Genomic DNA, 15318 nt, shown 5'->3' on the forward strand with positions numbered 1-15318 from the left:
CTCATTCTTTTTTGATAAATGTAGGAAATGGTAAGTAGTTTGTGATGACAAATAGGCTTATAGGATTGGACAGGAGCTTGAAGGCTAACCACGAGGAACTGTACACACTGGAAACTTGGATGTAGACTTTTTTTTTCTCATTTCATTATTCCTTTCCATTTGTAATTTTTTTTTTTTTTTTTGTATTATTATGACCAAGTTTAGAATAACAAACACCAATATTCAATATACAGTGGGCTCTGATATTGACACCCTTGATAAAAGATAAGCAAAAATGACTATAAAATAAATAATTCAAATATCCACCACCGTATTTTACCGTAGGTATGGGGTTTCTTTTCTGCTCATGCATACTCATTGTCGCGAAACCCAAGACTGGTGTGCGTGGCCAAAGAGCTCTATTTTCATGTCCTCTGATCAAAGCACCGGTTCCAATCTGTGCCAATGCCATTTATCAATCTCAATGTGTTTACATTTGTTGGATGACATGGAAATGGAGCTCCTTGGCCACACACACACAACAGTGGTGGGCTTGGCATCGAAATGAGAATGCATGAGCAGAAAAGAACCCCGTACCTACTGTAAAATATGGTAGTGGATTTTTTTCATATTCTGGGGGCTATTTTGTTTCCACTGGTCAAGGGGCCCTTAAGATCAACTGCATCATGAACTTTACCTAGTACCAGGACATTTTAGCCAACAACCTGGTTGCCTCTGTCAGGAGGCTAAAACTTGGCTTGTAAGTGGATCTTCCAGCAAGACAATAACTCCTATGCACACATCGAAATGAATCCGTAAAGAAATGGTTATTTGGCCACGAAATCAACATTTTGCAATTGCCATCTGTCTCCGGACTTGAAACCGATTTTGAAAACCTGTGGTTTGAATTGACGGGGGCAGTCTATAATGCAGATAAAGGATTCTCTTTGTAGGAATGGTCTAAGATCGCTCCCAATGTGTTCTCCAACTCCAATATTTGAGATAAAAGCTCAATGCCAAGGTGATTTATTGAAAACAGGGGTGTCTAACTTTCTCCCATACCTTTTTTTTGGTTGAAAAAGTATAACTTTTTAAACAAATTAGAGTATACAATATAGCTCAGTATTTGAATTATTTTATACATTATCAAGGGTGTCCATTTTGGACCTGACCGTATATACTTTAGAACATTCTTAGGATTGTTGATAGTTTTATGCTCCGTTCCTAAAACTCTGAAAAGTAAATATTTTAACATTTGCAGCTCTCCAAACTCCAGATTGGTGGTAAAGAATTGACCAGGAAAAATAAAGAAATCTGTTATCGGGCCTTGTATGCTGTTTTAATTCCTTTTTTTTGTCTTTGATATTTCTGGTAGAATGAGCACCATCAGCAAATATTAGGAATGCATGGTAATCCATAAGAAGTGTTTATTTTGAGTTTGAGGACTATAATTGGGTTAATATTTGACAGAGAACCCTTAACTGAAAATTAATCTGAAGAAAGAAGCAATTAAAATATCAGCATAGGTCACATGTCTTTGTACTTACATTTTTTTCAAATGCAATATTGCCTGTAATCATTTGAGGATTTCAAAAAACAAAGTAAATAAGATATTTATTGGAGAATGTAGTCTATTTGCAGTTGTGTGTGTGGTTTTTGTTTTATGGATGCTATTGTCTTGTCCTTCCAGGGATGCTCGTGTTGTGAAGGACATGACGACAGGAAAATCTAAGGGGTATGGATTTGTGTCCTTCTATAACAAACTGGTAAGGCTCCAGTGCAGGAACACAAGATGAAGGTTATTTCTGTTTTACTATTTTCTATTTTCAGTAGATTTGATCTTTAGATAATTTAAACTTTTAAAAATAAGTACAAAGTAAATGCACACCTCGTGTTCTCTGTTGATCTAATTTTTTACTTAAGTACAAGTTGTAGTTTGTTTGATAGTTCATTATTCCTGTTGAATATCTATTCTCATCCATCCATCTAGTATGTAAAACATGTTATTAATTACACAATAGCACTTAGTTTATAGAATATGTATAGAAGCATGTAGAATCTGGAGAAGGAACTTTGTCTTTTGTTTAAATCAACAGGATGCAGAGAATGCAATCGTGCACATGGGGGGACAGTGGTTGGGAGGACGGCAGATCAGGACCAACTGGGCAACTCGCAAGCCACCCGCCCCCAAAAATGTGCAAGACAGTAAGTATGAGTGAGCTATGACTAATGTGTTTATTGGAGTTGAAATGGGCGTTATGAGGCTGAATGCTCTATTGGCCCAGTCGGCATATAACTGAGGGGGACATATTCCAGAGAGCTATTTTGTCTCCCCCAACCATTTTCATTCCACGGACTGTGTCGCTTAGTTCATAGAACCACAGTTACGTGAGCAACCTCCAAAATATCCCCTAAATGCAATTGTCTCCAACAGAGCGGTTTTTGTTTTCTTCCTACAAATTTGGCTCCAACTTTTGAACAGTTGGGGCTATCAGCTATTATGACCCCGTCCCTGAAAGCCACGACTCTCAGGAACACGTACATTTACATTTCCCTCTACGACCTTCACAAGTTGCGCAGGACACGTTAGAAGCTGTGTTCTCTTGTTATATTAGTCACTGACACACTCACCCATGTCAGCATTTTCTTTTTTAGCCTGATGACTCACACTAAATTCTTCCACTGCTCTGTCGTTTCGCTAGATACCCTAGTCTGAGACTGACATCATTAACTTGTTTGTCGTGACGAGGGGTGTTGTACAAAATAAAGTAATCAGCGATTGGATTGTCTCTTAACTGCCGCTTTACCCATGTGTGTTCTGGTTTTGGCCCAACCCATCTGTATCTGGACCAATCAGACGGCCCCCGAATGTGTGAAGAAACGAATGTCTGAGTGTGGCGTAGCGTTTGGCTGGAGCAAGGAGTCTGGGTAGTCAGGCAACTAATTTACCAATCTAAATATGTCTCACCGGCTATCTGAACTTGTAGTACTCATGGTCGAATTACCGCCCGGGGGGCCCCCACTGATATTTGGTAGTCACTCTCAATCGGATATCATATTAAAAACTGCAAACATTACTCTACATGCCATGGCAAAATGTGTAGGGTTGCAGGAAAGTAAGCTTAAAACAAAAAATATCTCTCTGTTGTCGAGTGGAGTCTGTTTCCAAAATGTTTCGCTTAGGGCCCCTTAAAAAGGCTCTGACTGCATGTGTGAGTGTGGATCTGGGGGCGCGGACACGGGAGCCACTGGCAGAGAGATTTGGAAATCTTTGTTGCTGGTCTATTAACTAATTTACTGCCTGGTGATGTCACCAGGCAGGCCAAAACAGTCAGAAATTTCTGGTGGTCTTTTTAAACAGCTCTTAGGGCTTTACCCCCCCCCCCCCCCCCCCAATGTTCAAATTACGACTACACCACTGGAATGCTCATATTCATATTTTTTGTATGTTTATACCAGATGGCTCGAAGCAGCTGAGGTTTGAAGATGTAGTGAACCAATCCAGTCCCCAGAACTGCACCGTGTATTGTGGAGGAATCCAGTCAGGACTGTCAGGCAAGTTCATTTAAACCTGAAAAGATACACACAGACTGTTTAGAATCATTAGATGTTGCTAACAAATACATTTTGGCAAACAAAGTTGAGACTGGGTTTGCTGACAAAGGATGAATGTTATATTGAAATCTTTTTCGTTGCAGAGCACCTCATGCGACAGACATTCTCACCCTTTGGACAAATAATGGAAATCCGAGTTTTCCCAGAGAAAGGTTACTCTTTCATTAGGTAATGTTTTGTTCTAAGTGAAGATTCCCTATTTTGTTAATGTACAATGTATTGCCTAATTTTTCCTGTAGATGGCAGTACTGGTACATGACTTAATGATACAGCTTCCAATACGACACCAAAAGCCTCCAATAATGTCTAGAATCAATCATATTTAGTTGTGGAAGTAGTTCAATTATTTTATTATAACCTTGTTTGGTTATGCTTTATTGTAAATTTAATGGATAATCCATATTATAAATACATATACAGCTTCAATACAGGACTAAGATTTAATCCTACTACACCAACTCTGACGCTTGTCGGATGTGGCAGGGCTTGCAAACTACGCACTACAAATGCCTTTTATTTTCGCTTCGAGGCAAGCAACACTGAAGCATGCATGGGAGCACCAGCTGTTCCAGACAACTGTGTGATCACGCTCTCCGTAGCCGATGTGAGTAAAACCTTTAAACGGGTCAACATTCACAAGGCGCGGGGCCAGACGGATTACCAGGACGTGTACTCGAAGCATGCGTGGACCAACTATCAAGTGTCATCACTGACATTTTCAACCTCTCCCTGACCGAGTCTAATACCTACATCTTTCAAGCAAACCAGCATCGTCCCTGTGCCCAAGAAAGCCTAAATGACTTCCGCCCCTAGCACTCATGTCGGTAGCCATGAAGTGCTTTGACAAGCTGGTCATGGCTCACATCAACACCATCATCCCGGAAACCCTAGAGCCACTCCAACTCGCATACCGCCCCAACAGATCCACATATGACTCAATCTCAATCGCACTCCACACTGCCCTTTCCCACCTGGACAAAAGGAGCACCTATGTGAAAATGCTGTTCATTGACTACAGCTCAGCGCTCAACACCATAGTGCGCTCAACACCATAGTGCCCACAAAGCTCATCACTAAGCTAAGGACCCTGGGACTGAACACCTCGCTGCAACTGGATCCTGGACTTCCTGATGGGCTGTCCCCAGGTGGTAAGGGTAGGCAGCAACGCATCTGCCATGCTGATCCACAACATCGGGGTCCCTCAGGGTTGCATGCTTAGTTCCCTCCTGTACTCCCTGTTCACCCACGACTGCATGGCAAAGCACGACTCCAACACCATTAAGTTTGCTGACGACACAAGTGGTAGGCCTGATCACTGACAACGATGAGACAGCCTATGGGAGGAGTTTGGAGACCTGGCAGTGTGTTATCAGGACAACAACCATTCCCTAAACATGAGCTAGATAAAGGAGCTGATCGTGGACTAGAAGAAAAGGCGGGCCAAACACGCCCCCATTCACATCGACAGGGCTGTAGTGTAGTTGGTCGAGAGTTTCAAGTTCCTTGGTGTCCACATCACCAACAATCTATCATGGTAAAAAAACACCAAGACAGCTGTGAAGCTGGCACGACAACACCTTTTCCCCCTCAGGAGACTGGAAAGGTTTGGCTTTTTTTTTTTTCGTTTATTTAACCAGGCATGGCATGAGTCCGCTGATCCTCAAACAATTCTACAGCTGTACCATCAAGAGCATCCCGACCGATTGGATTACCGCCTTGTATGGCAACTGCTCTGCATCCGACCGTAAGGTGCTACAGAGGGTAGTGTGTACGGCCCAGTACATCACTGGGGTCAGGAATCCTGCTTTCCAGGACCTATATACTAGGCGATGCCAGAGGAAGGCCCAAAAAAATGGTCAAATACTCCTGTCACCCAAGTCCTAGACTGTTATTTCTGCTACTGCACGGCAAGCGGTACCGGAGCGTCAAGTCTTGGTCTAAAAGGCTCCTACAGCCACTACGCCCAAGCCATGGTGGCCATTAATCAAATGGTGAACTGGATTTACATTGACAGCCCCCCTTTTTGTTTTTACACTGCTGCTACTCACTGTTTATTATCTATGCATAGTCACTTTACCCCTACCTACATGTACAAATTACCTCCGCTAACCTGTACCCCCGCACATTGATAGCCTCGTTATTGTTACTTTTAATTATTTATTTATTTTTCAGTTTATTTAGTAAATATTTTCTTAACTCTATTTCTTGAACTGTATTGTTGGTTAAGGGCTTCTAAGTAAGCATTTCACGGTAAGGTGTTGTATTCGGCGCATGTGACATAAAATGTGATCTGATAATAAAGGAAAAATCCATTAAACTAGCTTTTAGGTATTTTTTTTCCATTAGTCCACTGTTGATTAATTCCCAAAATGTTTGCATGCCAGCAGTCAAGTTTTCAACGTCTTGGACTTTCAAGAAGGAAAGTGTCACTTGCCAAGTCCAATATTTATTTTTTACCTGACTGCTGACATGCAAAAAAATTGGGGACTGTATCAACAGTGGACTCATTTTTTTTTTAAATACCAAGAATTTTTGAGTGGAGTTATAAATTCTCTTGAATTAAATAGTAGTATTTACTCATAAATAGTTTTTATTTTGTTCATGAAAGTTATTGTAAAGTGTGTTATTATTTGTGTTCTTGGAACTGTACTTATTACTTTCTTAGTGAACACTACAGGTAACTTCCCAAATTAAAAACATTGTCTTAATAGGCGCTGGGCAACCACAACCCGCCAGAACAGCTTTAATGCACCTTGGCATAGATTCTACAAGTGTCTGGAACTATATTGGAGAGATGAGAAACCATCATTCCACGAGGAAATTCCATCAAACCATTCAGTGCCCCACCTATGCCTTGTGGATGGGAGCATTGTCATCCTGGAAGAGATCACTCCCATCATAATATAAACGCTTCCCCATAGGTTGAAGGTGATCACTCAGAATGGCTGTGTATTTATTGGCGTTTACCTTTCCCTCCTAGGGGTTGAGTGACCATGCAAGATAAATGTACCTTAACACCATAACGTAGCCTGATTTACTCAAGGTTTTTTTTGTTTTTTTTACTTTTACCTGTATATAAACCACACCAAAAAAATAATCTTTCATGCTGCAAGTTTTTACTTTGCATTTTCATTAAACTGCTGAAATATATTTCTTGACCAGTCTCTTGACGTTTGTTCTTCTGACAGGTTTTCCTCCCATGAAAGTGCTGCCCATGCAATTGTCTCTGTAAATGGAACGTCCATTGAATGCCACATAGTGAAGTGCTACTGGGGCAAAGAATCTCCCGACATGGCCAAAAGCGTACCACAGGTATCTTGAATTGAGATATTGCTCAAATAAAATCGCTACATTCCCCATTGACATTTATTTGCTTTACTCATCCAGAAAGAAAAAGGTGTCCTTCTCTGTAAATTTTTTTCCTTTTATCTTTCAGGTGGAGTACGGTCAGGGTCAGTGGGGACAGTGGAACCAAATGTATGGGAGCCCCCAGGCCCAGCAGTATGGGCAACAGTACATGGCAAATGGTTGGCAAGTGCCTTCTTATGGAGTGTCTTATGGACAGTCATGGAATCAGCAAGGATTTGGTGTAGAGTAAGTATAAAACATTTTGGACGTTGTGTCCAAAAGGCTCCTACAGCCACTACCCCCCCTCTTGAAAGGAGTAGTCTTTCCAAAGTTTCTAAACCCATTCAGTTTGCAGCACCTCTTTTGTTATGGAATTCTGTTCTTGATATCTCCGGTTATGGTAGACTGACTGTTCGCCATTGTTTTCGGGCTATACTGTAGGCTTCCTGGTGCGAAATTACACCATAGCACTGTGATTGTTCAAAATGGGCTCACATTGCTGGTTACATTCATACATTCATACATTCATTAACCTATTGTTATTGTCTGAAATGTTTTTTTTTCTTGACATGGTCTACTTTTTTTCTAATTTGGCACACAGAAACTAGAGGCTATGAGTAACTTGGTAAAAAAAAAAAGTTGCACCAGTTGGCCTGTTGGGGGGCGCTGTTATAATTAGTCTCACTTAAACCCGATCTGTCGCCCCATTGAGCTTTCAAAGAGCTAGACAGCGTCCAAGATGGCCAACCGTTGTTTTCAACGTAATCTACTCGCATACAGCGTTTTTTGTGGTTGTTGCCATATTTCTAGATCGGGTTTTACTGAACTAGCACTCAGTGCACACTAGACGTGCTCCAGGAATTTTGCTGAACAAACCAACCAGCTCTTCCCCCTGGCCAACTGTCTCGTGACGTCAGAGCATGAAAATGAGCACACTGGACTGACATGCTTATAGCCTTTGCTAGGACTTTCTTAATATGACCATGGATTTTATAACATTGTGCTGTTATTGAGTCAGGGAGATGGTCTGATGTGACAACAGATCTAGATATGGGGTTGGGGGGGGTGTCATTTGCCTGGCTAAAAAAGGAATATAATATCTACGGTTTACAGGAAACTCTGTCTACAAATATAGATGAGGTTGGGTGGGCAAAGAAACTCAAAAGGTGTGATTTTATATTAATTAGCAACAATTCTGATCAGATTGTGCAAACCGATCCTCAAGGAAGATGAATCTTTTTAAATATGCTATTGGACCAAAAATAGATCTCGCTAACTAATCTATAAAGGCCAAATAATGATCCCGACTTTTTTTTAAATGTATACAGTGCATTTGGAAAGTTCAGGCCCCTTGACTTTTCACACATTTTGTTATGTTACAGCATTATTCTAAAGTTGATTTTAAATGTTTTTTTTCCCCTCAATCTACACACAATACCCCATAATGACAAAGCAAAAACAGGTTTTTAGAAAGTTTTGCAAATTTCTTAGAAATAAACGATGGAAATATTTGATTTATATAAGTATTCAGACACTTTACTCAGTACTTTGTTGAAGCACCTTTGGCAGTGACTCCTGATCTTTTTGGGTATGACGCTACAAGCTTGGCACACTTGTAATTTGGGGAGTTTCTCCCATTCTTCTCTGCAAAACCCCTCAAGCTCTGTTAGGGTGGATGGGGAGTGTCGCTGCACAGGTATTTTCAGGTCTCTCCAGAGATGTTCAAGTCCAGGCTCTGGCTGGGCCACTCCATGACATTCAGAGACTTTTCCTGAAGCCACTCCTGTGTTGTCTTGGCTGTGTGCTTAAGGTCCTTGTCCTGTTGGAAGGTGAACCTTTGCACCAGTCTGAGGTCTTGAGTGCTCTGGAGAAAGTTTTCATCAAGGATCTCTCTGTACTTTGCTCCGTTTATCTTTACCTCGTTCCTGACTAGTCTCCCAGTCCCTGCTGCTGAAAAACATCCCAGCAACATGATGCTGCCACCACCATGCTTCACCGTAGGGATGGTACCAGGTTTTTTCCAGACGGGACGCTTGGCATTCAGGCCAAAGAGTTCAATCTTGGTTTCAACAGACCAGGGAATCTTGTTTTGTCATGGTCAGAGTCCTTTAGGTGCCTTTTGGTAAACTCCAAGTGACCTGTCATGTGCTTTTTAATGAGGAGTGGCTTCTGTCTGGCTACTCTCCCATAAAGGACTGATTTGATGGAGTGCTTCAGAGATGGTTGTCCTTCTGGAAGGTTCTCCCATCTCCACAGAGGAGCTCTGTCAGTCACCATCGGGTTCTTGGTCACTTCCCTCCAGATTTGCTCTGTTTGGGAGGGCTGCCAGCTCCAGGAAGGGTTTTGGTGGTTCCAAACTACTTCCATTTTAAGAATGATGGAGGCCACTGTGTTCATGGGACTTTCAACGCTGCAGACATTTTGTGGTACCCTTCCCCAGATTTGTGCCACAACACAGTCCTGTCTCGGAGCTCTACAGAAAATTCCTTCGACCTCATGACTTTGTTTTTCCTGGGACCTTATATAGACAGGTGTGCCTTTCCAAATCATGTCCAATCAATTGAATTTACCACAGGTGGACACCAATCAAGTTGTAGAAACATCTCAAGGATGATCAATGGAAACAGGATGCACCTGAGCTTAATTTTGAGTCTCATAGAAAAGGGTCTGAATACTTACATACATGTATTTCTGTTTTCTATTTCAATACATTTGCAAAAATGTATAATAAACAGTTTCATTATAGAATATTGTGTGTAGATTGATACATTTGAGTCAGGCAGTAATGTAACAAAATATGTTTAAAAGGCTAGGGATCTGAATGCACTAATAATCTATTGAGCTCACAAGTAATGAATTATGTTGGGAGATTTACAGTGGGACAAAAAGTATTTAGTCAGCCACCAATTGTGCAAGTTCTCCCACTTAAAATGATGAGAGGCCTGTAATTTTCAACATAGGTACACTTCAACGATGACAGACAAAATTAGGGGGTAAAATCCAGAAAATCACATTATAGGATTTTTAATGAATTTATTTGCAAATTATGGTGGAAAATAAGTATTTGGTCAATAACAAGTTTCTCAATACTTTGTTATATACCCTTTGTTGGCAATGACAGAGGTCAAATGTTTTCTGTAAGTCTTCAAGGTTTTCACACACTGTTGCTGGTATTTTGGCCCATTCCTCCATGCAGATCTCCTCTAGAGCTGTGATGTTTTGGGGCTGTTGATGGGCAACACGGACTTTCAACTCCCTCCAAAGATTTTCTTTGGGGTTGAGATCTGGAGACTGGCTAGGCCACTCCAGGACCTTGACATGCTTCTTACGAAGCCACTCCTTCGTTGCCCGGGCGGTTGTTTGGGATCATTGTCATGCTGAAAGACCCAGCCACGTTCCATTTTCAATGCCCTTGCTGATGGAAGGAGGTTTTCACTCAAAATCTCACAATACATGGCCCCATTCATTCTTTCCTTTACACGGATCAGTCGTCCTGGTCCCTTTGCAGAAAAACAGCCCCAAAGCATGATGTTTCCACCCCCATGCTTCACAGTAGGTATGGTGTTCTTTGGATGCAACTCAGCATTCTTTGTCCTCCAAACACGACGAGTTGAGTTTTTACCAGAAAGTTCTATTTTGGTTTCATCTAACCATATGACATTCTCCCAATCTTCTTCTGGATCATCCAAATGCTCTCTAGCAAACTTCAGACGGGCCTGGACATGTGTCCCCCTGCTTAAGCCATTACTTCTGGTACTGCAGGATTTAAGTCCCTGGCGGCGTAGTGTGTTACTGATGGTAGGCTTTGTTACTTTGGTCCCAGCGCTCTGCAGGTCATTCACTAGGTCCCCCCGTGTGGTTCTGGGATTTTTGCTCACCATTCTTGTGATCATTTTGATCCCACGGGGTGAGATCTTGCGTGGAGCCCCAGATCGAGGGAGATTATCAGTGGTCTTGTATGTCTTCCATTTCCTAATAATTGCTCCCACAATATATTTCTTCAAACCAAGCTGCTTACCTATTACAGATTCAGTCCCCCCAGCCTGGTACAGGTCTACAATTTTGTAAAGCTTCACAAGGAATGCTTTTCCAACAGTGCTGAGCACTAGTTGGCTGCTTTTCCTTCACTCTGCAGTCCAACTCATCCAAACAATCTCAATTGGGTTGAGGTTGGGTGATTGTGGAGGCCAGCTCATCTGATGCAGCACCATCACTCTCCTTGGAATCAAAATCTCAAATTTGGACTCCAGACAAAACTGATTGGAGCAAATGCATTAAGAAATTACACAAATTAACTTTTAACAAAGCACACCTGTTAATCTAAATGCATTCCAGGTGACTACCTCATGAGGCTGGTTGAGATAATGCCAAGAGTATGCAAAGCTGTCATCAAGGCAAAGGGCGGCTACTTTGAAGAAACTAATATAAAACATTTTGATTTGTTTAACCCTTTTTTGGTTACAACATGATTCCATATGTGTTATGTAAAATAGTTTTGACGTCTTCACTATCATTCTACAATGTAGAAAAAAGTACAAATCAAGAAAAACCCTTGTCCAAACTTTTGACTGGTACTGTCAGGGTTTTCCAGCGTCCATATATCCAGAAGTGCTAATGTATCCATAATCTCCTTAAGCGCACGAGGCTGATACATTATAGTGCGATTTCCTTCACGATCCATTGAGGTACATATACAGTGGGGTAAAAAAGTATTTAGTCAGCCACCAATTGTGCAAGTTCTCCCACTTAAAAAGATGAGGCCTCTAATTTACATCTTAGGTACACTTCAACTATGACAGACAAAAGGAGAGAAAAAAATCCAGAAAATCACATTGTATGATTTTTAATGAATTTATTTGCAATAAGTATTTGGTCACCTACAAACAAGCAAGATTTCTGGCTCTCACAGACCTGTAACTTCTTTAAGAGGCTCCTCCTGTCCTCCACTCGTTACCTGTATTAATGGCACCTGTTTGAACTTGTTATCAGTATAAAAGACAACCTTAAACAGTCACACTCCAAACTCCACTATGGCCAAGACCAAAGAGCTGTCAAAAAGGACACCAGAAACCAAATTGTAGACCTGCACCAGGCTAGGAAGACTGAATCTGTAATAGGTAAGCAGCTTTGTTTGAAGAAATATATTGTGGGAGCAATTATTAGGAAATGGAAGACATACAAGACCACTGATAATCTCCCTCGATCTGGGGCTCCACGCAAGATCTCACCCCGTGGGATCAAAATGATCACAAGAACGGTGAGCAAAAATCCCAGAACCACACAGGGGGACCTAGTGAATGACCTGCAGAGAGCTGGGACCAAAGTAACAAAGCCTACCATCAGCAAGGGCATTGAAGATGAAACATGGCTCGTTCTTTCAGCATGACAATGTTCCCAAACACACCGCCCGGGCAACGAAGGATTGGCTTCGTAAGAAGCATTTCAAGGTCCTGGAGTGGCCTAGCCAGTCTCCAGATCTCAACCCCATAGAAAATCTGTGGAGGGAGTAGAAAGTCAGTGTTGCCCAGCAACAGCCCCAAAACATCACTGCTCTAGAGGAGATCTGCATGGAGGAATGGGCCAAAATACCAGCAACGGTGTGAAAACCTTGTGAAGACTTACGGAAAACGTTTGACCTCTGTCATTGCCAACAAAGGGTATTTAACAAAGTATTGAGAAACTTTTGTTATTGACCAAATACTTATTTTCCACCATAATTTGCAAATAAATTCATAAAAAATCCTACAATATGATTTTCTGGATTTTTTTCCTTCTCATTTTGTCTGTCATAGTTTAAGTGTACCTATGATGAAATTTACAGGCCTCTCTCACCTTTTTAAGTGGGAGAACCTTGCATTGGTTGCTGACTAAATACTCTTTGTCACACTGTATATATAAATGAATGCCTGGATTGCTTTAATTTTGTTGAGTCTCTTATACAATGGGTAAAAGTTATGTACAGCAACCCCAGGTGTAAAATAGTACATAATAGTTACTTCTCATAAAGTATTGTGTTTTTAAGAGGAGTAAAAGGCTGTCGCGGAGTGGTGCTCTATTGTTACTCTGAACTCGGAGGCTACATGACCGTCTACTCAGACGTGTCTGTGCTCTTGGTTATAACACGCGATGAAATGATTCAATGTATCAACATTGCTCGCTTTGCGCATTGCTCCAATGTAACAAATATACAAATCTAAAAATGGCGTCTCCATCCCTGCTCGCCATTACGGCTCAATTATAAAAACTGACAGAGGAATGGACGCGCATGGAAAGAATCAGGTGTGAGACAAGTGGCTGTTGCTTAAATTCAACTGAATGTATAAACATTTTATAACTGGGACCAGCAGGTTCTTTGGGTCAGTAGGGCTGGAAATAGTTGGTAGTATCATATGAAATGGTACTACGGTATTCTAAAACATTGGTATCATGATGTTTTCTGTTTCAAATATTTTTATTAAACACACACAAGAATGGTGTATAGGTATACATGACAGGTATACAATTCTTATCTAAACATAAAAGAGCATACAGGAACAACAAGACCCAGAGTTCTGGGTGCAGAACAAATAATACAGAACACGACATACAAAACAAGGACACGTAGAAAGAAAGAGGGAAGATGTCCCCCCTATCCCCCATCCCCCCCCCCCCTCCCAACTGCTCGGGTGGTAGGGCCAGCACACGCTGCCCAAAGGTAGATAAAAAATTTACCATTGAGAGTGCGTTAATAAGTACAAATTCACAGCGCCGACTCGTCCAAGTAGGAGAGGAAAGGCTGCCAGATTTTATCAAATGTTGATAATTTATTGTTCAGAATATATCTAATTCTTTCTAAGTGTACAGTGTTTGCCAATTCATTGAGCCATAATTTGGTAGAGGGCGCTTCCTTCCTTTTCCAAAACAACAAGATTAGTTTTTTTGCCGAGATGAGACCATACGAGATTAGTTGTTTTTGGGGGTTGGTTAATCTGTTTAGGGACTCAGATACTCCCAGGATTATCAGAAGCGGGTCTGGATCTATTGAAGTCTCCAAAACTTCAGAGAGGATCCTAAAAATTCCACACCAATAACCATGCAAGCTAGAGCATAGGGCAAAGCAGTGGAGTAGTGTACCCTGCGTGGCCTGACATTTATCACATGTAGGGGATGTAGTATCAGGAAATATCCTATGCAGTTTAGTTTTGGAATAGTGTAATCTGTGTAATACCTTGAATTGTATGAGACGATGTCTGGAATTAATGGAGCATGTGTGGATATACTCCAAGCTCTCTTCCCAGTCTGCCACTGAGATGTCAGTCCCTAGTTCTTCCTCCCATTTTGCCTTGATGGCATCAGTAGAAGGTGTGCTAACAGATTGAAAAGCATCATATAGACGCGATATCAGTTTATCTGAGGTGGGGCATATTTTTATGCATCCGTCAAACATGGAAGGTTTAGCATTCTCAAATGTTGGGAGGTGTTTTCTAACGTAGTCTCTAATTTGTAGGTATCTGAAAAAATTACTTCTGGGAAGATGATAAGTTTCCCTCAGCAGCTCAAAGGAAGCAAAGGTCCCTTCTATGTATAAATCCCCTATGGTGCTTATCCCCAACTCTCCCCATCGCTCAAAGGTGTTATCAAGGTTAGAAGGGGCAAAGGAGGGATTCCTGGCGATAGGGAGCATGAATGACATTGGTCTGAGCTCAAAGTGGACTTTAATTTGCTTCCAGATTCGGACTGTGCTATGTATTATAGGATTGTTACAATAAAGTGACATCTCCAGATTGACAGGCGACAAAATCACAGCGCCAATAGAGAAGGGGTGACACTCCTCCCGCTCCATACTAAGCCAGCTGGATGCCGGGAGTACGTCATCCAACAGAAACGTAACAATGCGGAGGTTAGCGGCCCAGTAATAAAATATAAAATTTGGGAGAGACAATCCTCCTTCCATCTTGGATTTACAGAGATGTTTTTTACCTATCCTGTGTGTTTTATAATCCCAGATGAAAGGATTGATAATTGAGTCCAGTTGTTTATGAAAGGATTTAGGTATGAATACTGGGATGTTCTGATATAGGTAGAGCAGTTGTGGGAGGAAGACCATTTTAATGGCATTAATTCTTCCGAGCAGAGAAATTGGGAGAGTTCTCCAAAATAGTATGTTTGCTTTGAGTTTTTGTATCAGAGAGGGGAAATTCTCTTTAAATAGTAAGGAGTATTGTTTGGTAACTACAATTCCTAGGTAGGTAAATTTTTCTGAAGATAACTTAAATGGGAGATGTTCTAGCCAGGAGGTATTTTGCGACCGTATGGGCATTAATTCACTCTTGTTCCAATTTATTCTGTATCCCGAGAAGGTACCAAACAAATTGATCACATCAAGAATAGCTGGGA

The 15318-nt window shown here is 41.3% G+C and overlaps 1 protein-coding gene across 3 annotated transcripts in view; it reads left to right on the forward strand.

The window, feature by feature from the left end:
• Nucleotides 1-15318, forward strand: part of tial1 (TIA1 cytotoxic granule-associated RNA binding protein-like 1) — a 32962-nt gene that overhangs the window by 10217 nt on the left and 7427 nt on the right. For all 3 annotated transcript variants that reach the window (XM_046359028.1, XM_046359027.1, XM_046359029.1), the window contains exons 6-11: nucleotides 1670-1745; nucleotides 2076-2184; nucleotides 3439-3534; nucleotides 3678-3762; nucleotides 6783-6906; nucleotides 7031-7188. In XM_046359028.1, the coding sequence (XP_046214984.1) occupies nucleotides 1670-1745; nucleotides 2076-2184; nucleotides 3439-3534; nucleotides 3678-3762; nucleotides 6783-6906; nucleotides 7031-7188 (648 nt within the window). The remainder of the gene's footprint in view (nucleotides 1-1669; nucleotides 1746-2075; nucleotides 2185-3438; nucleotides 3535-3677; nucleotides 3763-6782; nucleotides 6907-7030; nucleotides 7189-15318) is intronic.

Source organism: Oncorhynchus gorbuscha, linkage group LG08 (assembly GCF_021184085.1).
Source record: "Oncorhynchus gorbuscha isolate QuinsamMale2020 ecotype Even-year linkage group LG08, OgorEven_v1.0, whole genome shotgun sequence".
NCBI lineage: Eukaryota > Metazoa > Chordata > Actinopteri > Salmoniformes > Salmonidae > Oncorhynchus > Oncorhynchus gorbuscha.